Source organism: Ostrea edulis, chromosome 3 (assembly GCF_947568905.1).
Source record: "Ostrea edulis chromosome 3, xbOstEdul1.1, whole genome shotgun sequence".
In the NCBI taxonomy this organism is placed as follows: Eukaryota; Metazoa; Mollusca; class Bivalvia; order Ostreida; family Ostreidae; genus Ostrea; species Ostrea edulis.
This window is the reverse complement of record NC_079166.1, coordinates 35,352,778-35,372,060: the sequence shown is the minus strand read 5'-3', so window position 1 is coordinate 35,372,060 and position 19,283 is coordinate 35,352,778. Positions and strand designations below refer to the sequence as shown.

Below are 19,283 nucleotides of genomic sequence, written 5' to 3'. Positions count from 1 at the left end.
TCTGTTCTGAACACATTTTCTTCCATAGTCATAAGATATACATCATAATGGGTTAAAATGTGAACACCATAGGAAAAGATTCCACACATATCATAACCTATTATCCATTGTGGAAATGTACATGGACTCCATAGTTTAGATATCGTATGTCTAAAAATATGTTCATTTGAAATATTAACTACCAGGGGCGGATCCGGGAATTGTGGTTACGGGGGCGCCACTTTGCGAGGCAGGGGGTCTGGGGGCCGCCTTGTGGGTCCAGGGGGCGAAGCTCCTGGATTTTGCAGGTTTTATAGAGCTTGAAATATGTTTCCTAATTAGTAATTTGTACTATTCTCTATCATTTTTTAGAAGGTGAAATTAATAAAAATGATGAAAATTTTAAGGGTTTTTGGAAAAAATTAAGTTCTCCCAATAAAATATTTCCAGAAATCAAAAGATTTTGTTATTCATTTCTCCGGGAGTGGAAGAAATTATTGCTTCTTTTATCGTTTAGTACATTTTTCTAAACAATATACCACGATTCACCCCACCCCTTAAATCAGCCACTGGCTACAATATGAGTTGAGGATTTTTTTTTCAAGTTTTTCGTAGCAAAATCATGATGGTATGTAAATCTATCCAAATACATAAGGGTCTTAGTACAGGTTTCAGCGCATCCATTCATATTCCTGGTCATCCTATCTCCAACAATCTAGACATTACTTAGTTCTCTCCATGCCAACACACATAGGGCCGAGACTCTCTCCAATCCACTCTGTTCTATTGCTACCATCTTGATCTCATTCCAGTTTCTCCATCCTGCAATTTTTCTTTCTGCTTCTACTGTTCCTCTCCAGGTTGTTTTCAGTCTCTTAAATGCCCTCTTTCCTTCTGGTGTCCAACCTAACGCCATCTCACTGTCATTGTCACCTCCCCTCCATAGCACGTGTCCTATATAGTTCCATCACTGTCTCCTCAGCTTATTGTTTATTGCATTCATGTCAGCCCTGTCTGCCACTTCCCTGTTTTTCATCATTTTCTGCTACTTTATCCCCAGTATCCTCTGCAAGCATCTGATCTGGTAAGCATCCATTGACTTCCCACCTAGTCACCTTCCAAAACATGGACATGCACAATTTCTGAAAAAAGAAATGCAAACATACCCCATGATAAATTTTAAATACATGCATCCTAAACAGTACACGAGGCCAAAGAGCCACATAGCTCAACGGAGTCACCTTGGCCCTGCCATTGTACAGCTGTTGTGATTTTAAAAAAAAGATTTCAATCTTTATTCCCATGAAAAATGTTGATCCCATATTGTGGTCCCAGCCTACATGAGCCCCAAAGGATCACAACATTACTGAAAATGAATTCACATAACACAGAAATGCTTTAACATCAATATGATCGACATGATCTTGCTGTACTGGATAAGATCAAGGTCACAAGGTAATTCATCATGGTATGATACAAATGATCTTGCCATAAGAAATCTATATACAAAACATGAAAGCTCTATCTTATATAGTTGAGATATTGAATAGGTAAGATTTTTATCAAAAGTAGGTCAAACTTCTAGGTCAAAGTCGCAAGATCGAACACCGTTGCATCACATGAATGAACTTTTCGTAAAGAATGTATATACAAAATATAAAAGCCCTATCTGAAATAGTTCAAGAGATATTGTTTTAAAAGAGATTTCCTGTATACTTGTATGTAAAACCTTTATCCCCTATTGTGGCCCACCCTACCCTCGGGGCCATGATTTTAACAAAATTGAATCTGAACTATGTCAGAGACCTGTCACGTAAATTTGAACTTTCCTGGCCCAGTGGTTCTTGTGGAGATTTTTAAATGACCCCCCTATTTTTACATTTTTGTGATTATCTCCCCTTTGAAGGGAGCATGGCCTTTCATTTCAACAAACTTGAATCCCCTTAACCCATGGATGATCTACACCAAGTTTGGTTGAATTTGGCCCAGTGGTTCTGGAGAAGATGAAAATGTGAAAAGTTTACAGACGGCAGGTAAAAGGTGATTAAAAATTGAGCTAACAATATATCTTTTCAGAGGTTTCAGCATATATTTATCTTTTATTAATAAAAACTTCTTACTCTGTCCCTTTTCTTTTCAGTGGAATGAAATCTGGGTTGGAAGATGCTAGTTACATTTTTATCCATTCTTCAGCTTTCTGGAAATGTCATTTTGAATTTCAGGCAGGCTTTGTTTCCTGAAATAAACTTTTAAAAAAATGTTTAGAATTTCTGACTTTATTTTAAACTATATGTATTTGGAATAAGTAAATACTTGTAATGTTCAAGGGACATTATATGGAACGAGTGTGGGATTTTAATATCATTTATATGTATATACTTAGCTGTTACCTGGAAGGATGGTATTATAGGACATCATCTGCTGATTCACAATGACCTTTCTTGTTTTTCCTTGATATTTCGAGTTGCTCTCCCTTTCCGTCTCAATTACATTGGTTTCCATCTGTCTGAATATTGAAACTGTTATCAGATTTCGCATACGAGTTAAAATGTAGATATTGCTGGAGACCATTTTTTTCATTATAATTTTTCCATTTAACAAGCCTCGAAAATCTTGTATGCAGATGCTTTGTGTTACCACCATCAGGGTGTCAAGCCACTTTTGGTCTAAAACATATAGGATTATAGGAATTTTTTGGCAGTTTATAGGGCAATTATCGAGATTTTTACAGCAGATTTATAGGAATAAATAGGGTTTTTAAAGAATTTGTATAAAAGTTTATTGTTTCTACATAAAAATCTAGCAATCATAGTATCTTACTGGAGAAGAAATAATATCAAACATAAACAAAGACAAAATCCTTTCAGATGTTGACAGTTTTCCACAGTACTTATATACAATCACCATAGTTATTCTCTTCATAACAATCTAAGTAAACATCAATCTAGCATCATCTCCTGGAATTTTTTTTTGGGGGGGGGGGTTCTTATTTTTTATCATTTTTGAAAATAGGACTATCTTGTTTTGGATATATACGGCTTTATGGGAATTTTAATGATTTATAGGGGAAATATATAGGAACCTTCAAGTTTATAGGAAAATATAGGAATAAATAGGGACTTAACTCCCTGCACCATGATTTTGACCTTCAATTCTTATTGAATCTAATCTGGGTAGATCTACAGTTCACACTTGCCTTTTATATTGCATCAAAATTATTTACCTGCATCATTAAAATTGTATGTGATGCACATTATACGTAATTACACCTTCTTTGAAAAGCAACATAAAGTCAAATGCCATAGTAAAAAAAAGTAACATGGTAGATCCATGAAAGTAGGTTCAAAGTAGCTAATCACCTCCATTATGATAGGATAAACTTTTTTTTTATTGGCTCTTTTTGGACATATATTATCATATAAACAGGATGTTACATGCAACATGATAGGATAAACTTCCTGAAGCTGGAATATTACAAAATTTTACTAATTAAATTTGGAGCTTGATATAATTTTGTTAATAAATAAAAAAAACACCCTAGACATTTGTTCCTTACATTTATATTTACTAGTACCTTAATTTGCTAATGCATGCAAAGGTAGCAGTATGTTTACTATATTCTTTGGTTGTGTGGCACTAGCATCTGTTGTTTTCAAGATAAAAGATCCCCAACACCAGGGACTGAATCTTCAATTTATGCCATAAAGTAGTAGTTAGGAGAAAAAAGGAATGTATAAATTCACTATAAGAAAAAGTAATTAGGTAGTATGATCTATCTCTGAATACCATAGATATATATAACGGATATGTTATCCGTTATATGTCTATGTGAATACATACTGGAACTTTGCATTCTGAACAAGTAAATTATACAGTCCATATTGATCTTTTTCAGCCAATTGTGCGTTTACTAGTTCTGGTATACATGCTATAACTGATATATTTGATTACATCCCTCGGGCCTCCCAGTTTCATCTTAACACTTTAGCCTACCCCCCCCCCCTTTCCCCCTGTTGATGTCCACCCCCCACTCCCCAAATCAATGTCTTATATTTAAAGCATACGTCAACATTGAATGAAAACTTTCCGATTTTATGTTGGGGGTTGGATGAAAATACAATAATCATTTCGATGTATTGGGATTGTGAAACCACTAGACTAATTTGGTTGAGACAGTTTTGCATTTGCAACCCTTCACCGGCAGTGGTGACGTCTCCATATGAGTGAAATATTCTCGATAGGGACGTAAAACAATATTCAATCAATCATCCATGCATAGAATATATCCTTACTTACCTGATCTCACATCTGGTATGTCCAGGGATCTATGTTTGCTTTACTTTCAGTTTTGTATTCTTCATGGGATTTATGCGATTAATCGTTGTTCATCATTTTCACTGGTCTATCATAACGGTAAGAAAGAAATAAAGAAGTTTTTCCTTGAACGTCTCCGCTTCGTCTGTTTATTACCGCCATTGCGCACTAGCATTCCGGATAAATACTAACTACCGGATATACATCTCTTTCATTTCGCTCACTTCCGCGCGAGACCATGGGTTGTTTTCATCTGCCCGTGTAGCACATTCATTTTCTATGCGACTTACTAGTATCTACCGTCTGCAGACAACAGGTGAAATTGAATGATTCTTGTTTAGAAATAATTGATCTAGGCTGCGTTTAAAGGTTGATAAGTATTTGAAAACAATTATTTTGAATAAGTTATGCACAGTTCAGTTCAGTGTTACGGTAGAAAACTAGTAGCACTATAGTTTATGCGCATGGATATATATAGTAGGGGTGAAACGATACAGTACCTTCTCAATTCGATTCGATTTTCGATATTTTAGTCTCGGGTTCGATGATTTTTGATTCGATACAATAGCATATACCAAATTCTTTATAATGCTAAGATTTTTTATGTTTCGTTGTATTTATTGCTCTCTGCAAATAAATTCTACATAATGTAAACACGTTTAACATAAAGCAACACTAATATTCAATCAATCATCCATGCATAGAATATATCCTTACTTACCTGATCTCACATCTGGTATGTCCAGGGATCTATGTTTGCTTTACTTTCAGTTTTGTATTCTTCATGGGATTTATGCGATTAATCGTTGTTCATCATTTTCACTGGTCTATCATAACGGTAAGAAAGAAATAAAGAAGTTTTTCCTTGAACGTCTCCGCTTCGTCTGTTTATTACCGCCATTGCGCACTAGCATTCCGGATAAATACTAACTACCGGATATACATCTCTTTCATTTCGCTCACTTCCGCGCGAGACCATGGGTTGTTTTCATCTGCCCGTGTAGCACATTCATTTTCTATGCGACTTACTAGTATCTACCGTCTGCAGACAACAGGTGAAATTGAATGATTCTTGTTTAGAAATAATTGATCTAGGCTGCGTTTAAAGGTTGTTAAGTATTTGAAAACAATTATTTTGAATAAGTTATGCACAGTTCAGTTCAGTGTTACGGTAGAAAACTAGTAGCACTATAGTTTATGCGCATGGATATATATAGTAGGGGTGAAACGATACAGTACCTTCTCAATTCGATTCGATTTTCGATATTTTAGTCTCGGGTTCGATGATTTTTGATTCGATACAATAGCATATACCAAATTCTTTATAATGCTAAGATTTTTTATGTTTCGTTGTATTTATTGCTCTCTGCAAATAAATTCTACATAATGTAAACACGTTTAACATAAAGCAACACTCTTATCACTTGTCCTACATCCGAAATATCGCCATACCCAGGATTTATACATTGGAGTTACATTTTTCAACTTGACTGCGTCCATTTTGATACAGCGAAAATTACTCGTATGTTGATTGGGCAATTTTCAATTCCATTGGCTAATCAGAAACCGTGTTATGAAGAGCAATGTGTGCTATGATTTTAGAACCGTATCGAACCCAAACAGACCCGGAATAAATCGAACATCGAATCGAGACCACTACATCGCGATTCGGTCGCATCGTGATGCATCGTTTCACCCCTAATATTTAGTACCAAAATGTAAATATCAGATTTGTTATATTTATATCTTACAATGTCAATAAAATTCAGAAAATGAAATATTGATTATGATTTGTAGCCCATGACATGCTTTCCTGATTTCTTTTTAATAGCTTTTATATACACCAACATGAAAGGTGAAGATAACGAACAGTGATATATCTTATAACTATGATAAGCAATACAAAAAAGATAGTTGGGAGAACACGGACCCTGGACACACCAGAGGTGGCATCAGGTGCCTAGGAGGAGCAAGCATCCCCTGTCGAACGGTCACACCCGCCGTGAGACCTATATACTGATCAGGTAAACGGAGTTATCCGGAGTCAAAATCAGTGTGCCAAGAATGGTCTAACAATCGGTATGAAACACGTCAGACAGCACGGCCTAAACATGTAAAATAATAATTAAAAAAGCGAAAGTGTCATACATGTAAGTTTTGCTGAACTGGCCTTTGGTTGAAGAACGATAATCGGTAAATGCAAAGAAAGTAAGAAGTAAATGATAAATATGGTAAATATTAGGATTTATCAATTGAAACAGTCAACAAGAATGGGTCGGGGTTAAAATAGTACCTCAAATGCGGGCATTGCAGGCAAACTTTAACCAAATAATTGTCATTAACAATATCAATTTGGTGGGTTTTTTTTTTTTATATCCTGCGTGTAATTCATAATATCGCAATGTGTGTTTGGAAATTTTGCAATAGCTTGCTTTTATATTTCAAACTGAGATTTGTCAGTGATTGTATAGGCCTTATGAAAAGTGAAGAAAATTAACAGTGATCAATCTCATAACTCCTATAAGCAATACAAAATAGATAGTTGGGCAAACACGGATCCCTGGACACATTAGAGGTGGGGGCAGGTGCCTAGGGGGAGTAAACATCCCCTGTCGAACGGTCACATCCGCCGTGAGCCCTATATCCTGATCAGGTAAACGGAGTTATTCGTAGTCAAAATCAGTGTGCCAAGAACGGTATGAAACACGCCAGACAGCATTTTACCCAATGATAGGTTGTATTGGCAAACCAGATCGTTATATCGACCATATAATTTGCAAAATGCTGATTTTAAACGATTATTTTTAATTGGGTATCATATTTTTCATAAATTCATCTAGAAACTAACGTTTATTTTCAACTGAGTGTTATATTTACATTCCAAATTGTTAGTTTTGTATAATACATCTTGTTACATTTATTGTTACTGACAATGAAACGACGGGTCGCGACTATATATAATCGCGACTCAAAGTTCCTCGTGAATCTCGCAGAAATTCTACAAATGGGTTAAAAAGGTTTACAGTGCTGGTGAAATTTAATGAAGATGTATATATACGTGTACATGTCCTAGTAAAATATTTCTTTCATGATGTGAAAGACTAATTTCTTACCAATGTTGAGCAGAAATCCATAGAGCTTGGACTCTGTGGTCGAACTTTTAGGCTCTGAAGATAATCGAAAGCGTGGTGATTCGGGAAAATTTTTCTGCAGAAATTTTGACAAAGATTGTTTCACCATCTCAAATTTGTGAGGTCTGTTCACGGCGCTGTTTAATGTGGCTTTCTGTTTTCTTTGTCCAGTTGTCACCTCATTGTGATCTGTTTGAAATTGAACATATGTAATTCTTAAAAATAATGAACCGCACCCTAGATAATAGTAATACATTATAATGCGATATACATCGTTAAAGACATTTATCACACACACACACACACACACACACACACACACACACACACACACACACACACACACACACACACACACACACACACACTTTTATTTAGATGTCATAGCCTTTGAGGCTATTGATACTTTTAAATGTAAGTTATGTCAACCTGTGGAGTTTTGACAAGTGTTCCTAAGAGACTTCACGTCAAGTCCATTCTGTTTTGTGTGAGACACATATTGTAGTGTATTATTAACTAATGATTAGGGCTTTCCACCTTTCTGTGGAAAGTCCTATTGATATTTAGGACTTTCCACCTTCCTGTGGAAAGTCCTATTAATATTGGTCTGTTTATTAGGTCTTTCCACCTTCCTGTGGAAAGACCTTTTAATATTGTTGTGTTTATTATTATTTTTTGTCTTCTTTTCTTTCCGCCGCAAGAAGCTCTTGGCGTCTTTAAAAGACTTCTCGAAAAACAATCTTGAAAGATGCTCAAATTTGACATTGCGTAATTGATACATTTGTTGTTCCAGTTCATATTCATTACTATATTCTATATTTGTAATGTCTTTGTCCCTTTAACTGTGATACAGCAAGAATAATGGAGTTGTCTGAGAGTGAGATCAGCAATATTGCTGATGCTTTCAAAGAACTGAATGTAAAACCAAATCTAGAATCATCAGAGTTTATTTCCTGGATGTCAGATTATCATAAATCTGGTTTGTTTCAGCATGTGCCCAAATTATCATTGTTATCAGGCAGCGCAAATGGTGCAACTTCCTTTCAGTTATGGCAATACGAAGGTCAGTGTTTATTTCAAGAAAAACATCTTGCATTATATATTCTACAAGTCATACGACAATCCCTAAAAGGAGAAGCTAGTAAAAGTGTGATGAACTTCGGAGTAGGAGCAACAGTTGCCGACATTTTGAGAAAATTGGGTAGTGTTTACGGATTTGTCGACAGAGTCAAAGATATACTTGCAGAATTTTATTCAACAAGGCAGTATTCAGACGAGGATGTTACTGCTTGCAATTGTAGACTGGATACAATTATGAGCAAGGTGGAACAAACAAAGGAATTACATATAGGCGAAAAGAATTCTATGCTGCATAATATGCTGTGGGTTGTATTACAGCCTACTCTTAAGAGGACCACAGCATATTAGTATGACAGTATCCATGAATTTCATTATCTCCGGATAGCTCTTCGTAGGGTGGAACGAGAATATGAGGCAGATATATTGGTTGATTCAGCAACTAAGAGTAACATGAAAGGAAAACGAAAACCATATGGTGGGAAGAAATCTGAGCAAATGAGACAAACAAATAATGAAGATTTTGCATGTAAAATATCAGCTGAATCTACATATGTTGATCCTATGATAGAGAATACTCATGAGGCTGATATAATTATGCATCAGCGTCCTACAAGTACTTTGCCGTCTGTGTCAAGAAGTCATACTGGGCCTGTATGTCATCGATGTGGTCAACATGATCATATCACAGTAGGCTGAAGCGTTCTCATAGACAATAGAAAGAAGTCATTTCACACTACACAGTGTAAGGAGAGAGGGCACATATACCAACAACATATATATTCTTCAAAAACTTACAGTACCAATTCATCATTAGTTGGAGAATGTAATGAAGTATCTGTAAAGCTCTTTGATATTGCAACTAGAGCATTGTGAAATACTGGTTCGACTGTTTCCACTACTAATGAAGCATTCTGATTATGCAAAGAATATTTTCCTAACATTCCATTGCAGTCCTTTGATTTTACATTGAGTGTAGAATGTGCATACGGACTTAAGTTACCCTGGGTACATTGCTTTAGATTTACATGTATTAGGAGTTCCAGCTCTTCCTTTGATGAAGGAATATCTTTTTCTTGTGGTACCTGAGAGTTCCTACAACTCAAAAGTTCCAGCTCTTATAGGAACTAACTTGCTTTCTATGATAATGCATATGACAAAGGATGTGTATGGTGACCAGGATTTACAAAAGGCTAATATGTACACATCATGGTATTTATCCATGCGATGTTTATCTCTGCGGGAACGAGAACACGTAAGGAATGGAAACTGACTTGCAGTCATCAAATCAGCAGCAGGAGGATTACAATACCTGCAAATAGTGACGTGGTTATTCAAGGATATTTAGACAAAAATATTCTGTATGAGCCAATGTGTGCGATGGCACAAGCCACTACTTCTTCTGTCATCCAAATAACCTGGACATTTCCCCATTCCTAGTTTCATATGACTACAACAGGACTGGAATTGTTCCTATTCATATTACCAATGTAACAACAAGAACTGTTACAGTTCCACCAAAGGCCTTGTTACGTGAGCTGCAACCTGTAACTATTGAGGATGCTACACAGCTGAGAGATAAGGCATCCAGTGTGAATGTTTTAAATGAAATGAAGATAGAGGAAAATTTTAAAATTCCATCAGAGTTACAAAAGGGATTACAGCTTATCAAAGCATATAGTAATGTCTTTACACATATTGAAGATGATATTGGACATAGTACGGGAGTGAAACATCAGACTGAACTTACTTACTTTGTACTATTTAAGCAGTTACACCGTAAGATTTCCCTAAAGGCCTAAACACGATTGAAGAAGTGATGAGTAATCTACAGTAACGTTTTACTAGTGGTATTATTAGACGGTAAAAGTCACTATGGGCTATTATCGTCGTATTGGTAAGAAAGAAGATAGGTCAGTTAAGAATGTGCATTGACTACCGACAGCTGAATAAAAGGACAGTTAAAGATGCATATGCTCTCCCCAGAATTGATGATATTTTAGATTCTCTACACGGAAACATATACTTTACGGTTTTGGATATGAAGAGTGGCTACCACCAGATAGAAATTGAGGAGAAACACAAAGAACGAACGGCATTTACAGTAGGACCACTCAGGTTTTATGAATGAGGGCATTCCTCATTGCCACTTATCAGAGACTGATGGAAGACATGTTCTCAGATTTAAACCTTAGCATTTGTTTGATTTATTTGGATAACATCATCGTATTTTCCAGAACATTCGAGGAACATTTAGAAAGACTAGAGGAAGTTTTGCCAATATTTAGGGATTCAGGACTTAAATCATCTCCATCTAAATGCCAGTTTTTCCAATTAAAGCAGACCTATACTCGGCCTACGTCACAATCAAATGTAAATGCGGAACCACGCGTCCGTTTTCCGAAATGTCGTATTTTAGAGATATCGGTTTGATTTTTACATGGCGATATGAATGTCCGATATTGATTCCTTCCAAGATGTTCTTATCAGCTGCGGTAAAAGTTTGTATTAAAAAAAGGGGGGGGGGCTAAAAATGATTCAAGCTTTAGAAAAAAATCGGTTGGAGAACAGACAACATTATGGCGGATGAGGGCGTCCGTGAGGTACATTGACTATTCATGTATGTAAAAGTTTTACAATGATCCATGTTCAACATATGGAATCACGCGGGCATCAGAAAGTTGGAGAGACGGATGGGAAAGGGGGACCGTCCAATTCATATTTCCATCAGCATCATAATAATAATATTATTTCTTTTGTGATGATCCGGGTTAAAATAGGTAATCAGTGCCCTATGCTTGTCGCAAGAGGTGACTAAATGGGACGTTCCTTCGGATGAGACCGCAAAAACCGAGACCCCGTGTCACAGCAGATATGACACGCTAAAAATCCCTACTCAAAGACCGTCGGCGTCGAGCATAGGCCTAAGTTTTGCAGCCCTTCACCGGCAATGGTGACGTCTCCATATGAGTAAAAAATTCTCGAGCGTAACAATTGCTAATTCTAAACTACGCAGCTGTTGAATCCAAATTATCATGAACAAATACATGGTAAGCTTGTGTAAAAATAAAAGTTCACACTTCGCTGCTCCAGTGACCACAGATATAGTAGTTGTGTTCGCTGCTCCAATGCTGCAGATATTGACGCGAGCTTCAAAGAACGGCTGCAAATAATTTGTTTTATTTCACCGACCGTCATAAATTTGTCATTTTTTCCTGATCCCCTCTCCTTTTTTTCAAAATTATTGGGGCGGCATCTGTATAACGCGATTAGTTCCTTGTTGAAATTCCATCTACATAGATCGGCGTAAGTGGTGTACATGTACGTATATCCAATGTATGTACATGTAAATGATTTCATGATAAAGGATATAACACACATTACAAACATGCATTAATCATATAAGCAAAACTATCAAAATTCAGTTTGTTACTTTCGTTTTACATTCACATTGTGAATACGCTCTTCTAGAATGATTTGTTTTCAGATATATTGTAAAATCTAATTGCAAACCACATGTATCTTATAATATTTATAGTTTAAAATAGTTCAAATTATTATCGAAGGTTGTAAATATACTCAAATTTCACATGTCGTATGAAAATATGACAATGTATAATTCAAGATTTTTTTTTTTTGGGGGGGGGGGACTTGTTGTAGAGCTTATAGCTTTTAAAATGATACTTCAACATGTAATTTTCTTACGCAAATCCTTTTTCTCAGATAATAATCTGTAAATTAGAAACAATTCATTCAAGGTTTAGTCCATAAAAATTGGGGGGAAAGACCAATATTGACATCAAATGGTATTTTTTAAACATGTATGGGCTCACAAAGTGTACATTATGGAATAGTTATTCAAATTTATTAAAATAAATGATTACATATCATTAAATAATGGGTATATAGTATATGTTGCTTATTACAGCCCATTTGTTTGGACAAATATTAATTATTAAGAAAAATAAGAAGGAGGAATACATTTTCATTAAGGCTGATGATATGTGGATGGGGTACAGTTTACTTACTTTTGAGAAGCAATAACAATGAAAATAGCATGTTAACGTATATATTTTTCAATGTTTATCTATTACTGGAATATATATCTATCTTCTAAAGACAATTTTTTCATGATTGGGTCCATTTAAGGCCGAGTATAGGTCTACCTTTAAGTGTTAACTATGTTGGGCACATAATTTCAGAGCAAGGAATCAAACGTGATCCTGAGAAAATTGAGAAAGTCAAGTCATGGCCAATTCCAACATCACCTGAAGAAGTAAGGTTTTTTTAAGGATTTATCGGATACTACAGAAAATTCATCAGAAACTTTTTTTCAAAAATTGCAAGACCGCTTACAGATATGACACCAAGTCCACAGTCTACATAGGGTCAAACGCTGTCTGATGTAAGCTTGAACAAGTATAGGTAGCGGGCGTTGACAGTCGCATCCCGCGGTAAGCTCATACTTGATCAGGCAATCGGAGTAATCCATAGTCAAAAGTAGTAGATAAAAAGAACGTCCTCACAATTGTCATGCACTGTAACTCGTCAGACAGCGTTTGACCCTATGAATTGAACCCGTGTAGAGGAGGATGAACACTTGCTAACCCCCAACCCCAACCCCCTTCCGATCCTTTACGATTTAAGATTGTGAAGTTTGAGTTTTGAGTAAAAATCGTCGTTTAGTTTGTGTGTGTGCGTGCGTGCTTTTCCTTGCACCCCCTTCAGAATTTTGAATGTTGGGTTTATTTAGATTTTGAATTTGTATGGATTTTTTTGTTTATTTATTTATTTATGTTTTGCTTGTAAACAATTATAGACAACTGTGAAGTCAACTTCTCATAACACTGTCCTCCCAAACTTTGAAAAACAGGGCTACGAGCCTGTACACAATGCCAATCCACCAATAAGTTAAAATGTAATTACGGGCTGACCAAGCTAACAGCAGCTTGAATTTATTTCTCTTGTTTAATATCACGAAAAAATATTTAAATATTACCGGCAAGATATATAAACTTCTGCAAACATCTGCAAATTGATATACTTTGATGATTTATTGTATAAGATATGCATTTTTACAAACACTTACGAAGTTGACCTTTGTGTTTTTTATCTTGGAAATATTTAGATTAAGAAAACATTTTGTTTATTTGTTTTTAAAGTACCTGTATCATTGCTACTGCTTGTTTTCAAACTAATCAAACTAATTCGTTATAACGAGCTAATCAATCCGTTATAACGAGTTAAGATCTCGTTATAACGAGATTATTAACTCGTTATAACGAGATACTAACTCGTAATAACGAGATAGCTAACTCGCTATAACGAGATAGCTAACTCGTTATAACGAGATAATTAAATCGTTATAACGAAATAACTAACTCGTTATAACGATATACTAACTCGTTATAACGAGATAATTAACTCGTTATAACGAGATGATTGACTCGTTATAACGAGATACTAACTCGCAATAACGAGATAACTAACTAGTTATAACGACATACTTACTCGTTATAATGAGTTAGATTTTTTTTCACGTTTTAAAAATGAGCCAATCCGGCTTTCGTATAACAGAGACGAAAAAATACGTTTTAGATGATTCTTAATGTATATTTACAATTCAAAAGTAACAAAAAAGTGTGTAAATCCCAGATCAGAAAAGGTTAGGGGGTGTGTCGCATGATCCTGCCCCAAATGCCGATGTATATATCAAATACCTCTATTGTAACCCCATCACGTGCGATTTCTGGTGAAATATCAAGCCCGAAACGTACGATTAAAAATAAGCGATAAATTTTCTTGAAAAAAAAATTCGGCGCGCCGAATACAACTAGCCCTTCGTATTCGTCTTTTAGAATTTTAAATACAAAAAAAGAAAATCTTGTCCCGATTCTGAAACAAAACCGTATGTGACCTATTATTTCTCTCTCTATATTATTTTAGATATATGACACATAGTAAGATCATGCATAGATATTATTTTGCTCAGAAGGTGCAAACTGGTTGCACTCAAACATTTTGTAACTTCGGGGGCAATAACTCTGTTATGTTTTGCACTACAGATGCTTTTTTATGTTTATTGTAATTTCTATCATAGTACTACTTGTTTGGTGCAGTCTGTGTTATAAACAGCAATTTTCTGTATTGAAATCAGTTTTTGACTAGTTTGAATTATTATTATACATTATCACATATGTGTTTTTAGTATCAATTCATATTGTTGACAATTATTGGTTTGTTTTATTACAGCATATCGTATGAAGTTGAGGAAAGTTACATTATGGCAATCATTGACTTAATGAATGTCCAGGCATACGCATAGACGAGTTATGTTTGAAGTCATTTTGGACAGTGACCAGTACATCATATACGAAAATGTATACAAGAACAATCATGAGTGATGATGAACAACACCCAGTTATAGAAGGACAACGAAAGAGAGTCATGACAGAAATGGGATTGGCATACCATATCGAACATCGATTAAAGTTCAGACAGAGACCTGATAAGGAGCTTCCCAACTTAAGTAAGAATATAGAACAGCTGCTGTTACACAATTTTGATAAAAATGTTGTGAGAAGTGAATATACAAAGCGGTTGCAAGTTTATGAAGAACTTCTTCTTTCACATGAGGAATATCAGAAACGTCTGTCTCCATCATCAACTGAAAAAAATCAGTGACAATGAAGAATTTCAACATAAAAATAAAAACACATCGCAGTGAAGGAATCCGCGGAAGAGTGGATTTTAAAGCACACAACACCTGTTGACAAGAGATCCATACGTTCAAAAACAACTTCAAGGACCTCCTCAAGTCATGTGTCCAGAGAAAAGCTAAAGGAGCATCAACGTAAAGCTAAAGCTAAATTGGTAGCCAGAGCCGCAGTATTATTTAAAAAAGGGAAATTGAATAGCCAAAACTCCAATTGAAACTAAAGGACGAAGAACTTGAAATTAAAACAGAAATTGAGATAAGTGACGGTAAAGCTAAATTTCTAGAAGAACTGGAACAAAGTGAAATAAATGACCAAAATTAGATGAATATCTCCCGAACAAGGTTGAACATGCGAGATACCTGAAACAAAGAACACTGTGACACTTAACCCGTGTGCTTCCTCGTGGAAAGATCAAAGGAATTATTTTCAGTCATGTGTAACTTGTCAAATACCACAAAGTACATCGTATGTGCCCCAACTTACCAGTGCTTTTCATAGAAGATCTCAAGATCAGTCATACAGAACAAGGAATATGGCAGGAGATAATTATAGTGCATACATGCATATCCCTACGCCACCTCGCTTGGATGAAATTCCTATATACAGCATTTCTCCAAATCAGCAACCGTGTTTCACACTTCCACTACCAGTGCCAGACTATGGTAATCAGGATATACTTAGAGTAGCACGCGAACTGAACATACCAAAGGCAGAAATACAAACATTTGATTGAAATCCCGTGGAGTATCGCAGGTTTCTACGACAATTCAATACAAGGATTTGTGCAAATACTTATTCTTATGAGGAGCGACTAAACGTTTTGTTACAATTCACCATAGGCAAAGTACACCGGAATTTTTTTCACATGAATGCAGAAAGTGGCTACAATGCAGCACTAGAGGAATACAAGAACAGATATGGAGACCCTGATATTATTGTCCAAGCTTATGTGAAAACGGCATTGGATTGGCCTATTATAAAACCAGACGGTGCAAAGGCATTAGACACATACAGAAATTTCCTCAACGAGTGTCAGTTCCAAATTGTGGAAGCTGTGATAATTTTAGCTACAGAACTGTAGCTCTGCAAAAATATTTTGACGGAACAGAGAGCTACAGTTCCACACCTATTAAAAACCTTCGATTTACGGCGCACAGAAAGCTGCGCTCGCTTGAGACCTGATATCGTTGTATTCTTGTGTTGCTGTCTCATAAAGAACATGACCCGCAAACCATGAAAAATGGCCTAGCCTGGGATATTGATAATGTCTGTATATAATAATCTTCTTGAACTAAGCTTTCTAGAAATGTTTTTCTTTTTTTCACATATTCTATACTTTTTTGTTAATATGACGTTGAATATTGTGGTGTTTAATGTTAAAAAATTAACATTTCGGAATAAACCTCCAATAACCATGTACAATGTACATGAACCTATAAATCTCTGAATATATCAAGTTATATGCACTCAAATAGCTAGAATGGCTTATTCAATGATCATAATAAGCATTTTTGACCAAATTTGGGAAATAGAAATAAGAAATATTTTGGAAATGATGTTCAAAGCCGTGATTGTTCAACTTTACTTTTAAATTATTTTTACTTGAATTTTAAAATACTGAAACAAGAAAAATAGATATAGTATGTAGTCTATTTACATGGTGAAAGGAGTGAATCATTGGAACACTTCTGTTTCATATCATATTCCATAGTTTTTTAATATATTTTTTTTTGTATTAAAACGACCGAGTATCGATATCAATGGTAACGAAATAAGTTGACACCGCGTCTCGTCAAAACATGTTCAATTCGAATTTACTCGGAATTACACGTTCAACGAGCATTTCCTGTGAAACCCGACTAAAAGAAAATTACTGTAGACAACTAATAGTAAGTATCAAATGATCTTTTTTGTTACCTGTACATGTAGATTTCATAGCGTGAATAATAACAACACAGCACCGATATAGGGGATCAGAGTCAGTATATTATTGACTCTGAAAATACGATTTGAGAAATGATACTGTATAAATTTTACTGTATTTATCTTGATCAATAATTGTATATTCCTATACGTATTAATCATGTAAAGATACTGAGGTCTTTTAACCAACAATTTTAAATGTTTGTGCAATACATTATTGACTGACAGAACGTAATTCATGAGCTGTGATATAAAAATCTTTCAGGCATTAATATAGATTTGAATAGAATTACATCTAGATACATATTTGAAATAGTGCCTAAGGCACTGTAGTTTTAAATTGTTTGGATTATATTGCATGTAGATCTACATGTAATGCTTGTAAATGCCACAGAATGAGAAATAATCTAAATTGGCCTATTTTCATAATGTTCCCAAAATAGAAGTATCATGTAGATCTATACAGGAAATAACATTTACAAATCATGTTTGTTGTTTGTTATTTGCCAGTTAAGTATCATAATGATAATACTAGTAGTTTATAATAAGTAATTATTCTGCTAAAATCAAATACTCTTTTTATTGTCAACAAATACATCACTGGTAAAAAGGTTATAAAGCTTTTATCAAGCACAAGTTTCCATATATTCTACAGGTTTACATATGTCAGCAAGTCCTCAAAAGCAGCTTTAGGGGTTCCCAGGAGATTCTGATGCTCACTGTTAGACTTTCACTGTTGTCAAAATCCAACCTTATATTCTCAAAACTTCAGCTCTCAAAAACTTGATTGATTAATTATGTCACTCCTGTTTTGTTGAACATGGTGTTGTCAGCAATAGGTTCAAATTCTTCTATGTCTTGTTGTAGGTGATTTGTACAGAAGCGAGCCCCGGCAGGAATGATGGCCTCTTTTGAAATGAAGATTTCATGCCTTACTCCTACTGGGACTACAACTAACTTTGGACCTGGTCACTCGCAGATACAGCATGACGTGTGCCCTCTTGATGTACATGGGGATGGGAGTGATACAGAAGGGGGACTAGTTGGAAGAACTGCTGCTGCTGCTGCTGGTGCTGGACTGTCTTGAATCTGTGGCCTAACCGAGTTGATAGTCTTCTGTTTAGTATGGGAGCAACACACACACACTCTGGCATCTATTGCACAGAAAATCATGATCAGATGGTGCCCTCCCTATCAGAGTGGTGATCACTGTCCTATATTTCTTTGAAATCCTGGATCTGTGTTTTGGTTTTACTCTCCATGGACAATTGAAACAGAGAAAGAATTTGGGACCATTCCTTGGGATATCTGAAATATTTATGTCATATACATGTAATTGAAATTATACAATTTGGGTTGGATGAAAATCTTATCTTCATGTTAAAACTCATTAGCTTAGGTTATTTTTCCTAAAATCTAATTATAAATCAATTAACTTGTTAATTAATGCTTGGTGAATCAATTAATAAATTGTATTCAAAAACTTGGAATTATTTTTTTTCACTAATAAACTGAAAATGTGTATCTTCAAATGTTTTGTTGATTAATGTCAGTGTGAAATATAGAGGGGGAATGCGGTTTACAACAATGTATATTACATGGTTAATTTATTTCTATTATGTAGTCCATGTAAATTTCTGTGGAAATGAGGAAGTTATTTCTATTCGGTCTTTCCTATCCCGGGGTAGGAAAGACCGAATATAAATAACCCCCTCGTTTCCACGGAAATTAAGTCCACGAGAGCCTGAAATCTCCCAACCTGGGTCTGTTTAATGGACCCTTTCAAAGTCCCTTTTTAAGGAAAAAGTAAACCATTTTCCTAATCCAAAAAGAAAACTGTTGCAAAAACCATGCACATCTCCATACATGAAATAATATAAATAATAGAAAAATTATCAGTAGTATTGTAATACATTTTCGTGGGGTGGGGGGTTTGCTGTTTCACCTTTATAGATTGTTTTTTTCCTAATATTTAAAACATATTTTTTCAATATCAATTTTGTCTATAGCACAAAATAAAAATTCTAAAATCAATTAATTTAAAGCATTTGATATACGTGTGTATATATAAAACAAAACGAAAGAAAAAAATCAAACAAAAAACTAGGATCCACCACTAGTAAACTATGTTTTCCATTTA

At 35.2% G+C, this 19,283-nt stretch overlaps 1 protein-coding gene and 1 long non-coding RNA gene across 5 annotated transcripts in view; one reads left to right on the top strand and one right to left on the bottom strand.

Annotated features, from left to right (window-relative positions):
* The window catches only part of LOC125675752 (uncharacterized), a 167,058-nt gene that overhangs the window by 41,119 nt on the left and 106,656 nt on the right, over positions 1 to 19,283 (bottom strand). For all 4 annotated transcript variants that reach the window (XM_048913544.2, XM_048913545.2, XM_048913550.2 and 1 more), the window contains one exon: positions 7,407 to 7,613. In XM_048913544.2, the coding sequence (XP_048769501.2) occupies positions 7,407 to 7,613 (207 nt within the window). The remainder of the gene's footprint in view (positions 1 to 7,406; positions 7,614 to 19,283) is intronic.
* On the top strand, positions 16,950 to 18,672 carry LOC130053389 (uncharacterized). Its single transcript, XR_008801964.1, has 2 exons — positions 16,950 to 17,109; positions 18,011 to 18,672. It is a non-coding gene; the product is annotated as an uncharacterized LOC130053389 (long non-coding RNA).